General features: G+C 36.5%; 1 protein-coding gene across 1 annotated transcript in view; it reads right to left on the bottom strand.

The window, feature by feature from the left end:
- Positions 1–4,082: 4,082 nt before the first annotated feature.
- The window catches only part of LOC134845583 (neuroendocrine convertase 2-like), a 31,568-nt gene continuing 9,919 nt past the window's right edge, over positions 4,083–25,731 (bottom strand). Inside the window, exons 5-11 of the mRNA XM_063862539.1 lie at positions 16,887–17,019; positions 16,453–16,584; positions 7,630–7,742; positions 7,008–7,145; positions 5,979–6,275; positions 5,065–5,279; positions 4,083–4,526 (exon numbers count right to left, since the gene is read on the bottom strand). Coding sequence (XP_063718609.1) covers positions 4,285–4,526; positions 5,065–5,279; positions 5,979–6,275; positions 7,008–7,145; positions 7,630–7,742; positions 16,453–16,584; positions 16,887–17,019 — 1,270 coding nt within the window. The 3' untranslated portion in view covers positions 4,083–4,284. The remainder of the gene's footprint in view (positions 4,527–5,064; positions 5,280–5,978; positions 6,276–7,007; positions 7,146–7,629; positions 7,743–16,452; positions 16,585–16,886; positions 17,020–25,731) is intronic.

Raw genomic sequence — 25,731 nt, 5'->3', positions numbered from 1 at the left:
AAAATCCATTATAATGGCTTTGAAGTGCATTCAGTTACTAAGTTTGCCACGATAACTGATAGAAAGACAAAACTTTAGTCAAGGAAGTAATCGATTTTCATCCCTGAAACTTCGGTACGTGTATCCTTTTGTCTAGAGAATTATCAGTCTCTATCATAATCTGTTCATCAAATTATCTACCTCATTTGTACTTACAAAAAAATATCGCTGAATCATCGAAATGTTGTAAAACGTTTGAGCGTTTTTTCCGTTTGTTTTTGCGTGGATTAGCCTTGATATAAAAACAGCCATCTATAAGTGAAAAAAATATATAATACACAACTTTTTCAGTTGCGATTTAATAGAGTTTCAACAATAATTTTGCGCTGGGAGATAATATTTTAGCTCTTTTTCCTTCCCCCCACCTCCCACGACCATCAGTTTTATGGTGTAATGAGTGGTTTTTACAAGGTTAATTATGAAGACCAAATATGTTTGGAACAGCCTAATTAGTCCGCATGTCAATTTTCGTAACGATCGGACAATGTGAACAGTAACTTTACTACTGAAAAACTTCAGGTGAGGGGAAAAAGAAAAGAGCCAATATTTTTCGTCAGCATCGATTCAGAGAACACTCATCGGAAATTTCGAACTGGTGTAAAAAAAAAATTCAACTATGATGCACAATCAGTAACGCAGACTAAATTTTTGTAAAAAAAAGTTGATGCTGTGATGCTGATTGATATTTTGTGCACTTTTTTAAGAAACCAAAAATGGCCTCAATTAATCAACTAATCATCAATCATCATGGTTCAATTAACAAATTTACAATCAAAAACCGATGATTTTCAATAACTACATATCCAAAAAAAAAACATGCTAACTGACGAAGTGGGCTCTTTTCCAGTTTCCCCCCTCCCAAATTCAATTCTGAAAAGTCTAATTAACGTTGTCATAACCCAAATTCAATTCTGAAAAGTCTAATTAACGTTGTCATAATGCAATGAAATTTGGCGTGGTCAACAAGTCGACAATTTTGAACAGAAATGTTCTTCTTACCTTACCGCGTAACATCACGCATTTAGCCGTAATAACCAGTAAAACAAACATCAAACTCGATATTTTGAAAGGGGGAACTGGAAAAGAGTCTCGAAATAAACACAATACGTGTTAAACACTAAAAGATATCGAATGATAAATTATCTGAAGAAATCGAAGCTCGGAAACCATGATACAGAGCAATGTTTTTTATAAAGTAAGTGTCAATAAATCTTTTAAAAAAATCAACAAGTCCTATTAAATTTATAAACTAGAACAGTTAAATTAAGAAGCAGGTTCAGACACTATGTTTAACGGAATAAGCGACATAAACTATGGTACATAAATGAACCCAGGATAGTAGTAATCGTATACCCCGGCCTTATATTTTGTCCCACTGTAGTCACAACCGCTAGGGAAAGTGTCCCTACCCTTTGCAAACACAGGAGGACAAAACTATCCCCCTGAGGAAAGTTATATGCCCCATTTCTAAATCAATTCAACCCAACGCAAGTTGCCACGTGTTTTTTACGATTAAAGGTCAATAAAATAATAATACTGAGATTTTCTAACAAATTCAATTTGTAAGAAAAAATTGTTTTGTGTAAAAAATTTGTGAGTGGCCGCTAATGCAGGAGGCTTGAAATTACCTGTTATTTCCATTGAACAATTAGATTAGGTTTGGGATGTTAGGTTTATAAGAAAACTCGAAAAAACTCAAACAACGTTCGATTTCACTTTCACGATGGCCATAATTTCATGTGTAAAAAAAGTTTGAACGTAGCCGCATATGAAGGAGATTTTCACAAGTCCGTTGTATTAATTGAAACAAAAGTCTTAGAGTTGGTCGGTCAATTTTTTGAGAAAACGGGAAAAATGGAGAAAAAAAATCAAAAATATGGCTCAAATATTATACCACAGGTTTTCGAAGGCTGTAGACAAAAAAGTAAGGCAAAAATAGACCAGGGGAATATGCAGGCACACAAGGGTGTAGGAGGTTTTTCTATGGGTTTTCCAACGAGACTCAGAAAAATATAAAACACCCAAACCCAAAAGTTTTCATAATACCTGTTTTTACGGAACAGGAACTCTAGGCAAACATGCCAAGCAATACATCTGAAATTCAAATTAGAAACTGAGCAATTTAAAAAAGCGGAAAAAAGGCCGACAATCTTTAAACAAAGGCCAGTTGAGCCGCAAAAAAACTTTGCAAAAAGACTTTTTGAGAAACTGTTAAAATTTTTATTTCCCCCTGAAACTACTCTGTAGTAACACCACCCAACCGATAGTTACTATTAACTTAGTACCCACCCAGCGAGTACCCACCCATAATAAGTGATTAAACTGAAATTGTTAACCATGTTAAACCGAAAAAAAAAACATTCCGATTTGATTACACTTGCTAATCTCAAGCGTAATTTAAAACAAAACATTCGTGAATTACGAAAACTGAATCAGCGGATTATCTTGCGCGGCTAATACTACTAATCAAAGTCTGCTTTGAAACTCAAATTAAAAGACGAAGCTTCGAAGGTTAAAAAGCTATTAGAGTAGTTATTTGAGTGCAATAAGAGCTTTGCTGGGGAAATGACTTTAAAAAGCCTGCTTGAAAGGTCAAAGTCCTTTTTATGAACAAAGTCTCTGCTTTTGATCTTCTACGAGCGGTTGCGAGCATAGGAAATTAAACAAGCAAATTAGACGACCGTAATTAAACGGAATTTACGGACAATCAAATTTTACTCAGCCAAAAATTAATTCAAGTCTGTAAACAAAATTCACACAATTTGCACGCAAATTAGTCTAAATTGGACAAACAGTATTTACTCAGCCGAAAGATAGTTTAAGTCTGTAAACAAGTCTCACGCATTTTGCACGCAAGTTGTTGTCTAAATTCTGTTATTTTCTGATCATCAAATTTCCTGTCGTCTAAGTTCCTAAACCCCGAACGGTGTGTACAAGTATCGCGAACGGGGATTTCGAAATTAGACAATAAGCAAATTAGACAGAGGTATTTAACTTAAAAGAAAATTAGACACTTTTGCATTACTGCAGCTGTGAGAAAATAGACGAAAGTGAGAATGATTGAAACTTTATGTTCATTTAAACTAATTGTTTTGATAAGTATTGCATTACGAGGCCAAACTGTGCACTGGATAGGTGCACAATTTTGGGTCTGTATGTTCCTGGATTCCAGAGACAAGTCTTTAAACATGTTAAATTTTGTCGGAACGATCAAAGGAAAGTAAAGAACAATAGAAGAACAAAGGGAGCGTCCTTGTTGCGGAATGCGCTTACAATGCACAAAATGCACAGTTTGGCCTCGTAATGTGACATTTTATGTTCTTTTTGTATTTGTGAATCTTGACTCTTGGGAAAAAACTTTTTTTGCTATTTCCTTTCCGTAGCTTTTTCGTCTAAAAAGCCAGATCTGCAATAGATAATTCGTCAAATTTTGTTTTTGTAGCACCCGTCTAATTTGCTTATCGTCTAATTTCCTAGGCCCCATCGCCACCCGCATCCAAAATCAAGCGTTAATAATCGATTATATTACGATTTTAGTACCAGTCTTACTAAAATTGAGAAAAAATCGATTTTAATCAATTAATAATCGATTATAATCACTCTATGAAACTTTTGTTTGGTGGTAAAATTTTGTGTTCAGATGAACCAAAGTGTTCAAGAGATCTCTCTTTTAGAGATTTTCATATTGACACAAAAATAATAACCCATCAGAAATAAATCGAATATAGTTTTTAATTGACAAAGTTTCGACAAAATAAGAGATTATAACCAAGTATAATTAATTTTAAGTGTTTTTTGCAAGAACTATAATCAATTATAATCGATTATAAGAGATTTTAGTCTTTTGGAAAATATCACGATTATAATCAGTTATAAATCTTTTAAACACCTAATTTTGATTATTATAATCAAGTATAATTGTCAAAAAATCATCATAAAAATCCGTTATAATCGATTACTTACGCCTAAACTTGGATGCGGGTAATGTCAGTGTATTGAACATATTTCTAGCTAAACTCGGCTTCAACAAAAGAAAACTAAAATTGGTTGCAATTTCAAATTAATTCCCTCATTCATAATATATTCTAGTGATCTTTATAGCTACTTCGCACAAACTATTTCGGTTTAGTCGAATCAGCTCTTCGAGAAGTTAAACGACGGGAAAGTGTTTTCCAGGCGACTCTACACAGTCTGTTTTGTTTGATTATGATCGAAGGAAGCGACCCCGTGTGAACTCTTCGATGTTCAGGCGTCGATGTGATCTTTCTTGTCTGCCAGGATGGCGTCGATTCGTTTCTCCTGCAGCTCCTGCGTGTGTTGGGAGATGAAGTCCTTCTGGGTTCCGTGGACGACTAGTTTCCACTCGAGTAGTTCCCCGTGACTAGGGTAGTTTTCTTCGTCCGACTTCATCTCAATCGTTAGGGTCCACACTCCGGCAGGGTTCTCGCCCCAGGTGTGGGTCGTCAGGAAGGGCCACTGCTGGAATCCTGAAATGTAGCCCTATATTGATAGCTTAAATTATTACTTTTCCCTGGTAAAAATCAACTGCCGATCATACCTGCTTTCACAATTCTTGAGTTTAAGAATTTTTCATTTTACAAACAATAGTCAATCTACAATCAACGCCTATAACAGAAACGAAAATTTTTATCACACTTAATACTGTTATACACTTTGAGGTTGTTGATACAGATCTGACATCAAAATTTTACATGATTTTGTCATTGTGAATAGTCAGAGTCATTTGCCATCAGTTATGAATGACCCTTTGAATAATTATTTTCGGTCTACTTTTCTCACTGACATGTTGCCTGGAATATACTAGGTTAACTTTGAACTTTTTTCACTTTTTTTTTAACTTTGAACTTTTTTGAACTGCCGTAAAAGCTCACTTGATACATAATGCCTGGAAAAATGCCTGGAATATATCAGGAATATACGTGGAATATACAACACCTTTTATTGACATAATGCACAGATACAGATAGAGATCTGGAATATACAGATAGAGCAGTCAGTACTGACCCTGTTGGCTGTCGTCGTCGAATGGTCTCTTTGCGAGTAGGATGCTCTCCGTGCCACTGGGGGATGTCATGTTGATCGTCATGTCCCCCCTCCTAGTGGCCCGGGCACTGATGATGGCCTGCACGTGTTCTACATACCTCACCTCATTCGGCTGCTCCTTACACGCATCTGTGCTCAACTGGATCGTCAGAATCTCGCCCGGGGGAGGGATGGGGCTAGAAAGGGTTGCAAATGAAATCGCATTCATTGTCAAGAATTCTTTCCACTTCCGAAATAATTAAACGTTCAGAGGCGCCTCATTGACTCTGAGTCTCCCAAAAACTGAGCTGCAAAAGTCCATGGCGTTTTCGCAAATTAAATGCTGTTTTTTATAATTGGCTTGATTTTACAAAAATAATAACTTCAAAAAAACTACATTTACAAAAAAAATAGCTGGTTACTCTGAGCAAGTATCAGATAAAGTTCCGACCATCAGAAAGTCATAGTAAAGTAAGCAAATTGACAATAAAGATTAGAAAAACTAAAAAAAGTATTGAAAAATCAAAAAAAAAAGTTTTTTAAAAGTTTTTTGCAGAAATTCTTTGAATTTTCGAAGCTTTTGATTCCCACAACAGCTTGAAAAATTCCAAAAACTTATTTTACTCGAGTAAGACTAGACTTTAACGGCTTAAATTAAGCATAAAAAAGCTAATGTAAAGGCTCAGAACAAAAACTGAGGATTAGGTATATTCGACAGTCATAGTAAAATAAGCCAATTGAAAAACCCTTTTTACATCCGTGTTTTATCAATATTGAAGCCGGAGTCAATCATTTTGTACTTGACATGAAGCTAGAAGTCGAGCGAGGACATCGTCGCCAAAAAAAAACAGACTTGAAATGATCAATGGTAAAACAACCCCAAAAGCATGACTCACTATGCTGACTCGGATGTAAAAGCTGCCGTGCAGTGAAACCTCTCCGTCACAGTCTCCCAGTTCTCTGCCTCTCTCACCATCGCACCCGCGTCCAGAACCCCGAATCCAAACAGGTGATTGAACTCCAATCCCCTCCCATTGGTTTTCCATTTGTGCAGCTCATCGTACAGTTTGTTCCTCTTAGAAGTGATCACGACCAGGTGTTGCATGTCTCGCCAGGTGAGGTCTGGGTTGGCCTCAAGAGCCAGAGCAAACACTCCAGCGGCCTCGGGAGCAGCTGCCGACGTTCCGGAGTGCCTGAAGATTCGATCAAATATAATTTCGATTCAGAATGCGAACTTGATGTCACAATTTGACGATATAGTTCTGTTCATTGTATCTGTCTAGCAGCCTATCAGACCTAAATTTAGGACTGCGTCATTATTTCATCAAATGAACTGAAGCGCCTTACAGATTTGGAACATCTCAAAGACGTCTCAGTTCCTATTGTACAGACAAAATAAGGCATGGATAATCACTATTTTCTCCTCAATTATTACTTTTGAAATTAAAATTTGAAGCACGAAGAGACAAAAATGTTTTAAAAATTATTAATTGCACAAAATTTTTTCAGTATTTCATAAATTTATGTTTTTTTGGTTGTATTTTCGAAAATTAAAAAAAAACAATGTGTTTGAAACGCTCATAGTAAAAATTGCAATCAATTCGTCATTTAGTAAGCAAACTCTCATTGCCCCATGTCATTATCGCATCATTTGAACAGTTTAATTTATCAGACTGTCTGGGCAATGTGGAGTAAAGGTCATACTATGAACCTAGAACACGTATATTATTATATACATTAACGTCATATGACTTTCAAGGTCAACGTTACCGTTAATCCATACAGCGCGTACAGCCAGTGGCTAGTGTAAGCTAATTGAATTGAAGTTGTTTCTCTTATTCTCACTTTTGATTGAGATTACTATGAAGCAGTGCAAAGTGCATACTTCTATAGTCAACGATGTTCATGTGGATGTATGATGGTACCTTAGAGTGCAGTTTCCGTATAGGTCCGTGGTGGCCACGCCTGCCTCTGGATTGAGACTCCTCCCATTGGAGAAGGTACTGGCCAAGGTGGAGGAACAGGATTCATCGTATAGTGCAGTCCGACCATCATTGATAGCACTGCAATACATTGAAAACACACTTAAATTGAGTCGGTCATGATTTCAAAAACTGCACTTTTTGTTTATCACTACCAAAACTATTAGGAACAGACATTTAAGCATCCTTTACTTTAAAGTTATTGAGCCACAAGCAATCAATGCCTCGTACATTGAAGACACACTAAATTGAGTAGACCACAAATTACAAAAAAACATCGTTTTCAAGATCCGAACATAACCATCAACAAAAAAAAACACAGGTTTTCGTCAATTTTTGCCGTTGTCTTGGTTTCCAGGAGATTCGAATAAGTTCCAAATTTGCCTCAACAAAATTTTCGATGTCAAAAAAAACATACTGAGAGTGCAGTTTGCAATACGCCATAAAAACAGTCTGAAAACGGATTCTCGACACAGCGGTTCGGTCCAAAACAAAGGCACGTTTCGTCATGCCATGGCTTGTTTAATGGGTGCGTACGAGGTTTAATTAGCAAAAAAGAGTTTACCTGTTGATGCTGATAGTCCACATGGAGGATGCATATCCGTCACAGTTGCAGTCGTCATTTTTGCCCCCGTCTCCCGAAGCCCACACGTATATACTCCCTTTACCCTTTCTGCCCTGGAACAAAAAACATTACGTTTATTCAGCAGATACGAATAAAAATCATGTTTTTTTTAAATTCGTGGTTAATAAATATTGATTTTCCCAAAAAAATAGCTTAAGTTTTGAAAAATAGACAATCATTTGTTAACCTCGTCTCCGTGGTTACTAGAGCGAATTTTTTCAAAAACAGAAAATGTACTCTAAAATTAACCATTGAAGTGAAAAATAGTAATTGCGGCAGTGATTCGAAAAACGTCCGATTTCTTGTCCCCTGTTCAGAATTTTGCTTAAATGGTAGAAAAAACGGACGACTTCAATAGTGAAAATCAGCTTAAAATGTTCGAACTGACAGTGACAATAATTAAATGTCAATCAAATATGTCGTTAAGAAGAGGTTGAAATGTTTTTTTTGTGCAAATTACAGTTGGAAACAATTAAATTTTCAATCACTTTTCTTTTTTGCCAACTTCACAGGCTGTCATGAGGCGACCTTCGGTACCTCATTATATTCTATTTACTTATGTTTTGTCTTATCTAACTATGTCCTAATTATCTACTTATAGTGCAGTAAATTGATTCAAGGACAAATCTCACCAGCTAAATCGTTTGTCACTTGAGAATCTGAGGTTGGTCACTTGCGAAAGCCTTAAGTGTTAAATCTAGTCATCAAAACATTAAAACAATACTTCAATTCTTGATTCGTTAATCATTTATTTATTACTCTATTCTATCTTTTTATATAACATATCTAATTCAATATTCGAATTTTACAATACCGTTTTCCCTACTCAAACTGAGGGAAATCTCATGGTGCAGCCAGCAGTTCCTGTGAATGAAGACAGGACTGACCTACTCGGAATACCACCTTTTTGGGCGAGAACATCGGTAAACTCACCTTTCATTTGGGAGACTTGGGTAGGACAATTTTTTTTGGCCGTGAGTCTCAAAGACAACATTTCACCGGGGGAGTTACTAGTTGCCCCAGCAGAGTTAGTGCATGAACCCTACCCAAAGCCCGAAGCACCGAGTGCTGAAGAAAATGCAGCAGATGTGGCCAAAGGAACCTCCGAATTGCAGCAGCTAATCGAAGAATCGATGAGAAAAATCAAGAAAGGAGAAGGAAAGGACCTCGAATTGGACATAACTGGTGTTACCATGAGGCAGAGGCACGTTTGAAATCGCGACTTTTCTTCGCATTGGGAAATGAGGGGAAAAAACGATTCTTGGATTCCTACCCTCATTTGGACCTCAATACTAGTTCTTTCATTGATTTTCACAAGTGTTGTGAGGATGTTTTCAAGGCAGAGCGGGACTACACAGTCGAAAGGATTAAGCTGTATAATACAATTTTCATGCAGGATAATGACTCATTCTCATCATTTTACGCCCGACTTAGCGCTCAAACTGCGTTGTGTAATTGGCCGATTGATCAGGAAAGAGTAACATTGAAAGACTTGTTTATTGGTCGCATTCGTGATGTGGAGGTTCAGAGGCAATTAATCAGAGCAAAAGCCAATCTTGATGATACTCTACAACTGGCCTTGGAGAATGAGAAAGGGGCCAAAACATCAGAACAATTTCAGAAATTGCTCCCACATAACAAGATAGCTATACATTTACAAGATCGGGTCGCGGCTGAGATTAAAAAGTTAATTAAAGACAAGCACATTGAAAAGTTAGAAAAGTGTACTACGGATCACTTCATCGCACCCATAGTCTTAACTGCAAAGAAAGACGGGTCTATAAAACTCGCGTTGAATGCTAAACCTATGAATGCCCAAATCTGGCAAAACAAATATCAAATGCCTAATATGCATGAATTGATTGACTCGGCGGCTCAAATCATAACTAGAGACACACCTGGGGAGGTGTGGTTTACTTCTCTGGACCTTAAATACGCTTTCAGTCAATTACCTTTATCGGAACTGACCAGTAGTCATTGTAACTTTAGTATTTTGTGCGGAGAGGCAACTGGTACATATCGATTCAAGACTGGTTTCTACGGACTGACGGACATGCCTACGGAATTTCAGAAAGCGATGGACTGTACGTTACAAGGATTGGAAGGTGTCATATGTTACCTCGATGATATACTGGTTGTCACTAAAGGAAGAGTTGAAGATCATAACGTACTAGTCGAAAGAGTAATGAATCGATTGGATGAAGAAGGATGGGCGTTGAAACTTAGTAAATGTGAGTTTTCAGTTAACAAGCTAGTCTGGTTAGGGTATGAAATCGATGAAAACGGTTACGCTTCGAAATTCTCAAAAATAGAGGCAATCAAATCCCTGTTACCACCCAAAACTCTTAAACAGTTAAGATCGTTTATGGGTACTCTCAATCATCTTCAACGTTTCATCCCAGATTTGCACAAATATACGGTCGTTTTCAGAGCTTCGTTAAAAGCGGAGAATAAAAAATCCCTTTTTTGGGGGGAACAGCAAACTATTGCCTTTCAGAAGATCTTAAACCTCATCGCAAACATCCCTAATTTGTTTCACTACGATGCTTCGAAAGCTTCGCGTGTTAAATGTGATGCAAGTCATAGCGGGCTGGGGGCTTGCTTGGAACAAGAAGTAGAGCCAAATGTTTGGGCCCCGATTGCGTTTGCCTCTAGGTTTCTAAACTCCGCGGAAATCAAGTATAGTACCAATGAGTTAGAACTTTTGGCTATTGTATGGTCGTGCGAACATTTCCGTACATATTTACTTGGTAAACGTTTTGTTATTCTAACCGATCATAAGGCCATCATTTCCGCCCTCAATGAAACGTATGGAAAAAAGTCTTATCAGTCAAGACTCTCTCTCGCTGGGCGGACCGCCTCATTCCGTTCGACTATCAAATCGAACATATACCCGGTTCCTCCCTAGGCATCGTAGACAATATGTCTAGATACCGGACTTTTGAAGCACCATTGCCATCATCGCATGACAAATTATTTGTCATTAAATATATTCAAGCTTTTCACAATGCTTTAAATTTGATTGGTACTCAATCCAAACCTCAAGTAGTGCCGGTGGGGCAAATTTCAAATTATAACCAGTTTCCACCAATCAGATCGTTTGGTGAAATTAGAGGCGAAATTAGCTACCTCTTAACTAATACGACAAACCAATCAACGTTTGATTTATCTGACCAATCACATTGTTGCAAACAGTTCAGTTCGTCGCCTCTAGAGGGCGTCGTGAATAGTACTCGTGAATAGTATCTGTTAACCAATCTCAAGAGGATATGCTAATTGATTGTCTTAATCCCTCGCCACTAGAGGGCGTTCATTCATGCTCTCAGTCAACTAGCCAATCATATGCTCGTATGCAAAATCGTGAGTATATATCACTGCCGCGAGAGGTCGACTTTTGATGCTCTAGTACTCTCGACCAATCACAGTACAGTATGCAAATGCGATACGCTAAACCGGAAGTTTTTGCTCAAACTCATTGCCTCCGACCTTACAACTTAGAAATCAGTAACGATATGGATACTTCAAATAATCTTGCTCAAAATACTACTCTTAACTCTACTCTCAAGAACTCAAATACTTCTACTAATACTATTGACTTTGCAAATAATACGATCGAACAAACAAATCTCCTCAATTTTGTTGAAAATTTTTCTACAAGTTCCCCTAATTTTCGCACCTCCAGTCAACTAAGACCCAGACTATCTACAGTTCGCCCTATGGATCGCCCGAGCCGTATTAATCAAATACGTACCCGAAACATTGCCAGGCAGAGACATTCTCTAGAACGTTTCGTTGTTACTCGAGGACAAACGACGCAAAAGGCCCTCACTCACTTCCTTGATAAGTGCCGGAGGCAGCGGCTCACGAGACAGGCCAGACGAGGAGAGACACTTCGAATGGGGGTTAAAGCCATCAATAACCACAAACCGCTGGTCACACAGGACAAAAAGAAGGTGGTCGGATTGCCGGGACTGTTCGACGTGGATTTGTTGGGAGAGCTGACAGGGGAAGACCCGTTCCTCGGACCGATGAGAACTGCGATCGTCAACAAGGATGTGCAATCCTTTAACAAACTGGGGGCGTACATGGCCCAATTCTGGACGAAAGCGGCGGAGGTGAACAACTGTGTCCTGATAGACAACAGACTAGCCATACCCGAACAGTTACGAAGTGCTAGCCTGATTCGACTTCATCGCTCGCACCCAGGCCAAGCAGTCATGATGGACGCCTCGGAGTATATTTGGTGGCCATTTCTTAACCGCCAAATTGTCAATGTCTGCGAAAAATTCCCGGAGTGTACTCTTTTTGGTAAGAACATCAAAACTTCCGCGACTTATAACTCAGCTAAGCCGTTACCAACGTTGTCAGCTCCAAATAAAGAATTGCAACTTGATTTCGCGAGTCCGTTAATAGATGATAAGAAGGGGATATCTACATTTTAGTCGCCATAGATCGTTTTTCTAAGTTCCCCTCGGTGATGTTAACTAAATCAACCAGTGCGAAAAAAATAGTCAAATTTTTGCGATCATATATTCGTAATCATGGCATACTAGAAAGCATTAGGACAGATCACGGTTCTGGATTTCACTCTGACGTCGTTAAAAAATTTTGCAAAATGAGAGGCATTAAACACATCCTCACAGCGGTGGGGGACCATCGGAGTTGTGGGCTGGTGGAGAGATCGATCCAGACCATTAAACGGAAATAAGGAACAGAAAAATTAGATCCTAATTTTAAAAATCTGAAGTCAACTTTACAACAAATTATCGACGATATTCGGAAAACTAAGCATTCTACGTTAAAAGTATCCCCGTTTGAGTTACACTTTGGGAGGAAGCCCAATACTGAGTTTTCATTAGCACGTGATAATGTTGTTCATTCTCCTACTTCAGCGCAAGGACTAGAAAGGAACCTCCTAACCCCGGAGCAACGGTCAAGCCAGGATTACAGCCGCGATAGGGCTAAAGTTGTACCCAGAGGATCGTCACACAGCCCAGAAATCCCCTTTAAATTCAAGCCACTCTTTGGTGTGGGCGAGCGTATAGCGGATAGTCAACCGTATAAAGCCTTGGAGAACCTTGCAAAGGCAGCTAACACCTGGAAGCAGTGGAAACGGAATGTGCCTCCACAACTAGGACAAGATCTTCTCCGTGAATTGGCGGCTCGGAATAGCGACCTCGAAAACTCGCTAAATCAGGGATCACAAAGGGGACCCTACGCTTTTACGATAACGCCCGCGATACGTCAGCACCAGCACTCTCGCATTCACAGAGAATGAACGTGTCGTCTTCTTCGAGGCCCAAAAGACTCTCCAAAACGCGTAAATTAGAAAAATTAGTTTTACAAGATCCTCTAAGAGTCAAAATCTTTCGGAAAGTTCTTGATCGAAAATCGGGAAAGCCTCTGTTCAAACTAGCAAAAATCAAGATTACTCGTGTCACGGATCATACTTACATTACCGACAGAGGGAAAGTCTACCGAAAAAATCACTTAAGCCTAAGACATAATTTTAACCACCCTAAAATTTCAGCTACGCCAGGCACAGTGGGTGAACGCTTGCAGCGACGAATTGCTCCTCGGCCCCAGTCTCAACCATCTACTACTCCAGCTACACGGCAGACAGACGAATCTTTAAAGGGCAAGGTGATCGACTTAACAGCAGAGTCATCAAGCGAGGACTCATTGATCACTGGACCTCAGCTAGAATTGGTGGAGGCATGGGTTACAACACCTCAAGGATTGGCTCCCGTGATCGATACATCAGGAGCTCCGATCATCGACCCTCCAACTAATCCCGCCTTGATATCTCCTACAGGGGCGTTAGCAACACCCCAGGATCAGCCAGAGACTTCTGACACAGCAGCAAAGGACACCGCGGCTACTGGCCATTTGGAGGTCGACAATCCTACCTCCCAATCTTCGAGTGAGTTTAATAGGTCACCTAATGGGTACAAGAAACCGACGAGGTTTTATGGAGATCCTCTTCGCCATTCAGTTAAAAGTGTAACTGAATCGAACTCTGCAGAGCCTTCATCACTACAAACAAACACCGTTCAAGTCATCACTACGCCGTTCACCCCAATTGTTCGAAAGGTGCCGTTTCCCAGAACTAAGGAGCAAACTACTCCGTTTAAGAAGATTAGAATCGAAGAGCTGGACAACACTTCTTGAACTTTAAAACTTTATAAAACTTTGCTATATTGGCTTGTTATTTTGGTTACCACTGATCATATATGGTGCTTAATTTTTTCTCCCCATTCTGCCTGATTCATTCCGAAATTTATACTGAGATAAATTTTTTCTAGAGGGGGAAGTGTCATGAGGCGACCTTCGGTACCTCATTATATTCTATTTACTTATTTATTGTCGTATCTAACTATGTCCTAATTATCTACTTATAGTGCAGTAAATTGATTCAAGGACAAATCTCACCAGCTAAATCGTTTGTCACTTGAGAATCTGAGGTGGTCACTTGCGAAAGCCTTAAGCGTTAAATCTAGTCATCAAAATATTAAAACAATACTTCAATTCTGGATTCGTTAATCATTTATTTATTACTCTATTCTATCTATTTACATAACATATCTAATTCAATATTCGAATTTTACAATACCGTTTTCCCTACTCAAACTGAGGGAAATCTCACAGGCTTATCCACAATGGGAGCTAATTAAAGTTGAAAAAAAAACCATTAAAAATCCTTTCGGTCGTAATCTAAACTTTGAAAGTGCGTTTCAGGGCCTGAAACGCACGTTTATGCTGTCCACACGTCTTCCCATCAATTTTAGCGAAAATTAATCAATTAGTTCATAAACTGATTTTTTTGGTGAAAAGGATGGGAGAAGACGTGTCGACAGAATAAACGTGCGTTACATTCAAGCTATTTTGGAAGCCTTTGAAAAAGGTTGATTTTGAAACTAAACCAATAAAAAAAAATTTTATTTCGCCGATGAATAAAAAATTAAGATCCACTTTTGAAATTTAAGAATATTTTAGCAGCTATTTCTACATTTTTTTTTGTTGGAGAGCTTTTTTATTCCTTTCAGTTAATTTTTTTTAAAACATAGAGACAAACCGAAGCTTTGAGCTAATCACAATGCAAAAATATATCCCAGTAAATATCTGCATACCTCTGCCATGTGAGCTCGATTTAGAAAAATACTAGCCACTAATAAATCATATCGAAAGCATATTTTTGAATTGCTAATGATATGCAGCATTAATGCCACCAAAAATGGGCCTTCTTTTAAGCGAGTTAATTAAGAAAAATAAACTCTCACTAGAACACAATGCTCGCAAGTTCGCTTGTGAAGTAAACAGAATATATCGGAGACTGGAAATGCTTAAATGCTTCCACAAACTAAACCCAAAAACGAAGCTTTTTAGCTTTTTTTAGTCAACAAGAAATGACACCAAAAATTTGGTTCAGTTGATGATCAAAGTGAGTCTGTTACGAAGCCTTACAAAAGTTTTACAGAGACGAAACTGAGCTTTGCACCACTTGCACCACTCCAAGCCAGATTCGAATTGATAATCTTGGTCTTCCCAACCTTTGTTGTTTTACCTAAACTCCAGATACACCGGATGTTGGATAAGATTTGAATTTATAATTATCAAGCGGTAACAAAGCCGCAAAAATCTGAGCAGAAACCTTTCATGCTGAAAAGAAATTCAAAAAAATTCTGAACTTAATAAAATATCACCTCAGGGCACAAACACGCATACATATTTTTTTTTCGGAGGTAAGGGCGCAAAAATAGGTCACTAAGTCGATTTTAATTAGGCCGACATCTATATAAAACATGATTTAAAAAAACGAAAAAAAAAGAAAAGAAAAATTTTAACAAATCAAGCTGGTAAAATTACAAGCAATGAGTCAAGCAAATATCGATTCGGACGGAAATTTAAATTGCTGAAAGCGTAAAGAAAAAAATTGTCTTCTCAAGTTTGTAAAGGAAAGTTTTTTTCTAATTAATAGCCAAAAAATGTCATTTTTAACTATAAGAAAAACAAGTTTTTCTTAACTATAAGAAAAACAAACTATAAGAAAAACCATTATTTTTGTCAGCAATTGATTTGATAGCTTTGGCTTGAGAATAACGCATTTTAGTTTTTAGGTTTTTTTTCGTTTTGTCCGAATAGTTAAAATCAGTTTTGTATTTGCAAAACAGCCAGATGTTCTTGTCAAAGCTGATGTTTATTCACACTCCAAAGGGTGTAAGACATTATTATATGTTGGCCAAATGTATTTAGCCTCGCTTTTAAGCAAAACCAGACACTGGTTTGTGGTTTGGTCTTTTTTAAGCTGCAGGCGTTATGTATAGAAACCAGCCAAAAATCTTTCTAAGCCAACCCAACCACTAGTAGGATATTTAAGCTTCAAAATTGACTGAACTATATGAATAAATCTAGTGTAAAATCTTAGTGTAAGTGTGCTGTCTTTCATTATGAACGAATAGTGCCAAGATGCCGTGTCTAGTTCTGGTTTCAACTTCAGCACTTTCAAGAGTTGGGGGGGGGGGGGGGCTTTGACTAAAAACCTACTAATATCATATCTTAAAGCGTGATTCCAGTACTGAACTTTTCAGAGTTTCCATACTCTCATCACAGTACCTTGGATAACATCGAAACAAAATAATCCATGAGCAATCTAGGGTGCCGTACTTGATCAGGCGCAGTTCTAAGCCCTAATCAAGCCAAGTATCCACAAAAGCGGCGTATGATTATGGATTTTTGATAAGGGGTCAATCAAGAGTGGGTTACCTCGTTCACCCCCTTGGCCATGGCCTCGATGGTGAGTTCCCTCGGCCCATCCACCGTTCTCCCGTCGTCTGTGGGACCCCAACTGGCACTGTAGATGTCAATCATGTCCCTGGCATGGCCCATGGACAACGCCTACACACACAAAACAATGCATTACAGAGCACAAAGCAGTACAAATTCAGGCTAAATCTTTGTGCTATTGAAAACATTAATCTTTTTTCAACTAATTCTGCTCCAATGATGAACATAAATACAGAATTTAAGTGATACTGGCATACTAATTCATATTTCATAAATTTAAGTTCAAAGAAGAAAGTAACAAAAACCTTTTCAGATTGGAGAGAAATTAAAATTGGCTCTTAATTGAAAGTTTCTCTAATTTTTTTAAATTTGATTGAAATATTTTTCGTGTGAAAAGCATTGAAGCGCCATACCTCGATAGTGTCTGTCATGAATGGCTGGTCTAGCATGCGGATGCCGGCTATTCTGGCGTGGTAGGCGATTCCCACCCCACAGATTCCATTATTCGCCACACCCACCACCTCCCCAGCACATCTTGTCCCGTGGCTACAACACACGCTCATTCGATCAAGACTGCTTATTAAAGAGCTTACGAGAATCTTGTTAGAGCTTACAAGAATCTTGCAAGAGTTTAGAAGAACCTTGCAAGAGCTTACAAGAATCATGCAAGAGCTTACAAGAATCTTGCAAGAGCCTAAAAGAAACTTGCAAGAGCTTACAAGAATCTTGCAAGAGCTTACAAGAATCTTGCAAGAGCTTACAAGAATCTTGTAAGGGCTTACAAAAATCTTGTAAGGGCTTACAAAAATCTTGCAAGAGCTTACAAGATTCTTGTAAGATCTTACAAAAATCTTGCAAGAGATTACACGAATCTTGCAAGAGCTTACAAGAAACTTGAAAGAGCTTACAAGAAACTTGCAAGAGCTTACAAGAAACTTGCAAGAGCATACAACAACCTTGCAAGAGATTACACGAATCATGCAAGAGCTTACAAGAAACTTGAAAGAGCTTACAAGAATCTTGCAAGAGCTTACAAGAATCTTGTAAGAGCTTGCAAAAATCTTGCAAGAGCTTACAAGAATCTTGCAAGAGCTTACAAGAAACTTGAAAGAGCTTACAAGAAACTTGCAAGAGCTTACAAGAAACTTGCAAGAGCTTACAAGAAACTTGCAAGAGCTTACAAGAAACTTACAAGAGCATACAACAACCTTGCAAGAGATTACACGAATCATGCAAGAGCTTACAAGAAACTTGAAAGAGCTTACAAGAATCTTGCAAGAGCTTACAAGAATCTTGTAAGAGCTTGCAAAAATCTTGCAAGAGCTTACAAGAATCTTGCAAGAGCTTACAAGAAACTTGAAAGAGCTTACAAGAAACTTGCAAGAGCTTACAAGAAACTTGCAAGAGCATACAACAACCTTGCAAGAGATTACACGAATCTTGCAAGAGCTTACAAGAAACTTGAAAGAGCTTACAAGAATCTTGCAAGAGCTTACAAGAATCTTGCAAGAGCTTACAAGAATCTTGTAAGAGCTTGCAAAAATCTTGCAAGAGCTTACAAGAATCTTGCAAGAGCTTACAAGAAACTTGCAAGAGCATACAACAATCTTGCAAGATATTGCAGGAATTTGGCAAGAGCTTACAAGAATCTTGAAAGAGCTTACAAGAATCTTTCAAGAGCTTAGAAGAATCTTGCAAGAGCTTACAAGAATCTTGCAAGAGCTTACAAGAATCTTGTAAAAGATTACAGGAATCTTATACTAGTCTTGAAAACATTATGTATAAGTAAAACAGATCTTGCGAGATCGTGTAAGATAGCCATAATTTTGCAAGGTTTTTGAATAAGTTTTTTTTCATAGGCGTTTTTGCAGAATGATTAACAAATCATCTTTCAAGTTTCGGATTTTTTATTTCAAATTTGATTTAAGCTTCTGGTCTGAGTTGATGCCTCGCCCTCGAGTATCGAGCATGAATCATGGTGAGTTCAGATTCAAATTTGTATGGTACATTATCACTGTTTAACTGGTAACTTTGACAACTGACGGACAACTTGAACTAAAATACGTTAAAACTGAACCAAATAATCTCTGTTCGCTTCACTAATCGAAAATAAACTTGCTCCGTAGAAGTATGAGCTTCAATAGTAATCGGCCTAAACATTTTTAGTAGCATTTTTAAACAAAAAACACATTCACTTATTTTGTTGTTCAGAAAGACATTCGTTGGGGCTTAAGTTATGTATCCTTTCGATGCCGGAAATGATTCAAATTCAAAAGAGATATAATTTTTTTAAGTTTTGCAAAAACTACTTGAGATGTAACATTCGGTGCTACTTATACAGTAAACAGAAGCACCTATTTTTTAATGATTATTATGAAATTTGGTACACAATTGGTCTTCATGTATAGCCTTGCAAAATCCGTTACTCGGGGGCAAAATCCATCTGTGATGGGAAACAGAGAAAACGTATCAGTAAAAAATTTGAATAATTTTTTAATGAGACAATATTCTTCACCCGCAAGCAACTTCAAGTCCAAATGGATATTAAGTGCTTCAACTAACGCCTTGCTTAGTCCAATTAGTTTGCCTCAAACCAGTTTGGACTGTTTTCTGGGCCTCATTAATTCATCGCCTAGCCATTGAACACTGGACAAATCACACGCAATGAATATCCCATATAAGAACTTTCAAGCCCCCAGAATTACAAAAAAAAACGTTCGCAGGTAGAAAATCATTTTAATTGAGAGCTTAAAGCATCATTATCATTCAGAGGTTTTAAAAACTGTCGAAAGATACGAACAATTAAGAAAAATTTTTTCTGCAACAGGGAATGCAAAATCAGTTTTTTTTTCTTTCAGGATTCGGACAATAACTTGTTATTAAAGCCGAAAACGACTTTTTATCATTGGCATGCATTAATTGACAAAGAAACCACTAGGTTGTGTGCATTGATAAAACAATTCAACTTGAACTAAATCTATTTGTTCTCAACAATTTCTTTAGGAAAAATTGTCACGTTTCGAAAAGCCACCATTGTCTACTTCAAGCAGTTATTAACTAAAAGCAAATTAAGGGTTAAAATGTGATAAACTTCAATTTTAATTCATGCAAATAGCTGTTACGTCACTGTTTAGACTAATTCTTTTTAGCAAATTCACCTAGATCACATATGCAAAAGAACTATTTGACCGCACATGACCGTATTCAAACCTAATGAATGCGAATAGCCAACTGAAGGAGAGCGACTTTCGATCTGCAATATTAACAGTCAAAAGACGACCAAAGCAATAAAACGATAGATTAGGTTAAAAAGCAGACCAATTTCTGTCCATGTTTTTCACCTGGTGTTAAAATTGCAACAAAACTTCCCTCTCATTTTTTTTTAATTTCACGCCTGCTTCCTTTCTGTGACGTGAACCGACTTCTCAGCCTTAAGAGCGTAAATCTTCTCTTATCGGAAGTAGCACGCGGGTATATAGCTGAAGTTGATACCAAGTATGCCATCCATATAAGGCAGCAATCAGGACTTAAAAACTGAACTTTACATCACCAACTGCAGAATTTAATTGCTCCAGGGAACTCAGGCTTAGAGTTTATAGCTTATCTGTTCCCACTAATCTGTAATTTCGATCGACTTTTTCACTTTTTTGAATTAACGAAACACATTTAGTGTATGAAAAATGAGTTGATTTCAAAGTGTATTAGTTGAAGATTAAAGCTTCGGGGGGAGTTAGCGACCGCCTTTTTGAGCTGCCATTTGACAAATTTGAAATGGCTTACGCTTTCCCTCTGAAAATTTTCAAAAGAAAGGAAACTACGATCATGATTTCAGCCCATTTTCGTTTTTTTATCTTCAACTTTTCGACAGTGCTTTTTCAATTAAGCTACTAAAAAGCTTTTCCTATTGATAATTCGATTTAAACTTAAATTGAATTATACGGGAATGGGTTTATTCAAACTACAAACAAAACGATGAATTAAACAAACAAAGAAATAGGAAACCCTTCGATTTACTTTCTCTCAAAGCAGATCTATTGAAGGGCTAAAAATAAAGAGCAATATAACTTCATTTTTGTCATGACAGCGTCGCTTCTAATACCATGCAAAAAAAAACACAATGCACTAGAACCGATGACAAGCGAAAACAAGGAGAATTGTCTCCGAAAAAAAACAGTGCGAACCAAGAAAATCCCAACAAAAATTCTTACCAAAACTCAGCTGACCAAACTTTGCAAGAAAACTTTTTAAGGTTAGTTCTTTATTGGACCGTTTTTTTTGGCAGACCGACCTTGTAGCAGATTAGAAGCAAGCAGCAAACCATTATGAATACTTCAAAAGCGCCATTATAAGTAGCAAACGCATGCTACAAGACTTGGATTTTGAGTTCCAGCGGTTCAATTTATTTAAGCATTTGCGCTTTAGAGCTAACAAAAAATTAACAAAGTCGAGAACAAGTGCAGATTTTATTTAAGGATTTCTTTTCTTGTTTCAAATTATGAACTATGGTATCTATTAATTGAAGGCGCCTAATAATAGTGGTATACAAACCAGCTGAACTATAAACAAGCCGGAGTATCAACCAGTCTAAAACACTTAAGTTTTAGTTGGGTAATAATCATGTACAAGTTACAAAAGTTAAGCAAGTTTCATTCAAATGATGAAATATTTCGGCTGAATTTTATACCTTGCGCATTTTTGGTTGGTTTCATTAGCCTAGAAGAGAGTATGATCTTCGTTACATTTAAAACATCATATTTAAATTGTTATTCAACTAAATCAGGTTGACCTCCATAGACCGAAAATGCTACTCATACAATTCCATAAACTAAGTCTATGAAAAAATTAATCATACACATTCCATACCTTTTGCTAAAATGATGTCATCGAATTTCAAAGAGCTTAAGTGTTGTGGCATAAAAGTCGGTGTATTGTACTACATAAAAAAGTTTAAAAAATGGTCGAAACAAACGCTAATCATCCAATTTCCATATATGAAAATTGTATGACTAGCATTTTTGATGGCGACTACAAAATATTTTTCAAATAATTTTGAAATTTCGCAATAAAAAACTTTTTTTGTGTGTTTTTATATTAACTGCAAATCAAATTTTGTACTCACACTTAACTTTTCCAAAAAAGCATTTTTGCATGCAAAATTCAATTTTTCGTGTGCATAACGTAGTCCTGGATAAACTAAGGTTGAAGTTTTTTTTCGCATAAAAACTTCTTTCAAAAACGCTAAAAACTCAATTTATTCTGTATGGCATGATTATGTATATGTATGCCTTGATCAATGTCTGATAATCTAAAAAATCAAATTTTAAAGATAAAAATCGTTGAACGTTTTCGTCAAGGCTTTTAAGTTTGTTACTTTTATTCTATGATTTGTGTAAGACAGCTCTAAGACAACTCAGGTCGTTTTCTATGCATTGTTAACGCAAGACCGGATAACGTTTGGTGACTCCAGCTTTGAGTAAACCAAGGTCTTTGTCACATGAGTTTGATTACGAACACAACCTAAAAATTTTCAGAAATTAAATTTGGAAAAAAATATTTGGTTCATGGAAAAATACTTGTCATTCAATTTTCATATGAAAAAATACTTGACATACAAAAAGGCTCATCATATAGAATTCATAAAAATTTTTGTACGTATGGAAATGTATAGAAGTTTTTTATATAAAGAAATTGATGAAAAAAAGTTTTGGTCAACCCGAGAATACAAAATTGACGAATTTTTATATAAAATTAAGTAGAAAACAATTTTCAAACACAAACGCGAAGTGGTACTTTGCATACACAAAAAATGGTCGATAACGCTGCTGGAAAAAACTAAATGAGTAAAACTTTGGGTCTACAAAATTTCTTAATGACGCACGCCAATTATCAGTTTACATAACTGCTAAGTGATGCAAGCCAATTCTGCCGCATTATCAATACAAGTCAATTTGAAAAAAAAAAAGAAATATACCAACTAACATGCCTCAATTTATAGAGCAGACGCATTTTAACTAGCTTACGAAAAAAATTAATTAAAAACAGCCGACCCTGCCCAGGTTCGAACCCTCTTATTTTTTTGCGGGTCTCCTTCCCTACCCTAGAGATCCTTGAAGCTAAAGCGCTATTTCTATTATAATAGTCTGTGCTAATATCTTAATCATTTGCTGTACTTAATACTTGGTTATTGATCAAAATGGACACTTTCAAAATGAACACTAATATTTGCGACTTAGGTTGGAAAAAAAGAGAGTTCATACTATCTCACAAGCTTTACTTGTGTAAATAAGGATATTATCATTCAAAAATAAGTTACGTTAAAATACCATTCTATTGAAGGTGTTAAATTTATCAAATTGTACACCTTACACATGCAAAAATCAGCATCTGCTCTAAAATGGACCCCAATTTTCTGAAGTTACATGTCGCGAATATTGTCTTGATTTAGAAGCCTCAGCCCCAGACTACGCGTCTCCTTATTGGTGCCAATCAATTTTATGAAGGTCTCATTATGCAATCTGATACAAGGCCCTCTCGTCACTTTTTAAGCCAAAAGGTTGTCATTCAAAAACTTTTCAAAATAGCGAGCTATTGCAAATTAACTCAGTCTGTCTTCACTTTTTGCAGCCTAATTCTTTGATCTAAAAGAAACTTCATATAAAAGAAAATTCATTGAAAAAAAAAACAATTTAAAGAACCACGAAGCGTTGCCAGGTTTTCAAATTTATTGGTCATTTCTAATTTCTTAAACCCCCTAAGCTTATACGCAACTGTGCAAGTGCCAGAAAAGTTAGCTAATGCAATATTTTTGCAAGCAAACAAAATTTGGCTTTTTGAACTTAATAATCATTCTCGGAATAGAAAAATCAACTGACATGAATAATCTGCCAATGATAAAAATTTGCAGAGGAGCTATCTGCAGGCCTGGTCTAGAACAGTCCGTTTTATTTTGCAACAATCCAGACCGTTACTTTGTTATGCAGTGCTCTTTTTGCAATATCTTGCTTCAACGTAAGTCAAAAATAAATGGCTTGAAATTAATATATGTGACTCGAGGCGGAATTCTGTGAAAACATTTCTTTTCTTTAAGAAAAAGTCTTCTTTGCTGGGAGACGCTTTTTTTCAATGCTAGTTATGCAATATTTGGGAAGGTTTTTCAAAACTAACAACTTGAGAGAAGGACATCCGGTTACAAGATACTTTCAACCCCATTACATCTCAAGGAGATTGTTCCCCAAAAACATATATCCTTAAGAAGTTGCCCAATAACAATGCATAAAATATTTGTTTCTTTTTTCTTCCAAAACATAACTTCCTTTTTGACGGTAATCGATTCAACTTTGCATTCGTCACAAGCATAAACTACCGTCATTTTTGTTCACTCTTTTTCGTTCATTCAGTTACTACTTTTGAGAGGTAACTAATCAAGAAGGATAGCTTTGAAGGAAGTTAGAAGAAAAAATGACGTTAGCAAGAAACCAGCGATATCTTTCATTTCAATTAGGGGAATTACAAACTGATCGAAAAAGCAATTAAGCGGTGACCTTCATTTAAATAGATCGCCAAAAAAAAGAGGAGAAAGATGAAGATAGAAACTCTAAATAAAAAAAAAAAACAAGGATAGTCGGCTGCTGAGCAAGTAACACACAATGTTCAGACATCATATATATTTTTTTCTTCAAATAAATGCCGTTTTTTTGTACGCTAGTTGATGAGAAAAAAAACACCATCAGAGAGAGCGTTAAAAATTATTTTTCTTTCTTTTTTTGCAGAAAAAAATTGTTGATTCTTTTTTTGCAAAATTTTTTTTTTATTTTCTAAAAAATTTTATTGACGAGGAAACTCTAAATGAAGCTTCGAAAGCTAGTTTTCCTCGAGTAAAAATTTTCACTACCTAAATGAAAAATTTGACTTAATGCAATGAAAAACTAACAGTTTTACTCAAGGTAGAGACCTGCTCGCTCGAAATTAGACTGAACTCCAAACAGTTCGAACCAATTTTTTCAATATGGGAAAAAATTTTGAAATTGTTTAAATTTCGTTCGCATCACGACTAAAACTACTTCAAAAAGATGTACCACTTGGCGCATTCCAATGCTTATTTGCAGTCCCTGATTTTGCGTGGTAAAAAATTTAATAAACTAAAATACACCCAAAACTTCTCCTCATTTTCAATGGTCGGAGAAGATAAACATTTGATATTTTCACAAAAAAAACATTGGTATTCAAAGAATCTTCTTTTTGCCAAAAAACAATTGTGCAAAAGCAAGAAAAAAGTTTTGTGCTTCAAGCGACCCATTATAAAGCCACTAAACTAATCTAAAAACCGAAACCATTTTAGCAAAAAAAAAGAAATCAAACAATCAGAAATGATGAATTTTAAAATTTTGAAGCAAATTTCCATTGCAAAAAGTCAGCTTTGGAAAAAATGTAAATGAAAAATAAACAAAACGCGATGATGCGACTTGTCAAACTAAATTAGAATAAATTTGGGTTTCCATACATATAGATTGCCAAGAACTTAGGAACCTGTCACAACCAGGCATGCACTTCACAACTACACTTAGCAGGTAGGGGCCTGGAAATTATTGAAATTCAAAAATTATATAAAAAAAACAATTTCTACATCTTAAATAACTTTTAAAATGTCTGAAAGAAACAAACTTCATTCTTGATTACAAGTAAGTTAGCTTTTTAAATCAGAAAGCGCAACACCAAACTGTATTTCTTCCCATATGATATATGCATGTTACGTCGCAAAAAACAAAAATACTTGAATAATTTAGGGTAGTAAAAATTACTTTGCAAAAAAAAAAGATACAGAAAGATTTTGACTAGAAAAAAATTTCAAAAACATTTCCAAACAAAAACAGATTCGGGGTTCTGGTCTCTTTTTGAACCACTTCATCATGACTTCCCAAAAAAAAACAGCAATGAAAGTTTGGAACGCAGTGCTGATTCAAATTAAATATGTTTTGTGCAAATTGGGTTAAATTTTTACTGAAATACGTTTTGTGCAAATTGGGTTAAATTTTGACAAACAACGACGGATATAAAAATTACTCAGCAAAAATTCATAGCAAATACGACGTGTCCAATTTCGGCGATTCGTTCAATGTCAAGTAACACAAAAATTAGCGGTCTCATTCTTCAACCAGTTTAAATAACAAGACTGCTTGTTTTTTAGGGCAAAGTACTGAATGTTCCGACCGACTAACCTTTAATCGATATCGAATAGATTTTTGGAAAAGCTGACCTTAA

This window comes from Symsagittifera roscoffensis, chromosome 5 (assembly GCF_963678635.1).
Source record: "Symsagittifera roscoffensis chromosome 5, txSymRosc1.1, whole genome shotgun sequence".
NCBI classification, from domain to species: domain Eukaryota; kingdom Metazoa; phylum Xenacoelomorpha; order Acoela; family Convolutidae; genus Symsagittifera; species Symsagittifera roscoffensis.
The sequence above is the reverse complement of the archived record's forward strand: the minus strand, read 5'-3'. Positions and strand labels throughout refer to the sequence as shown.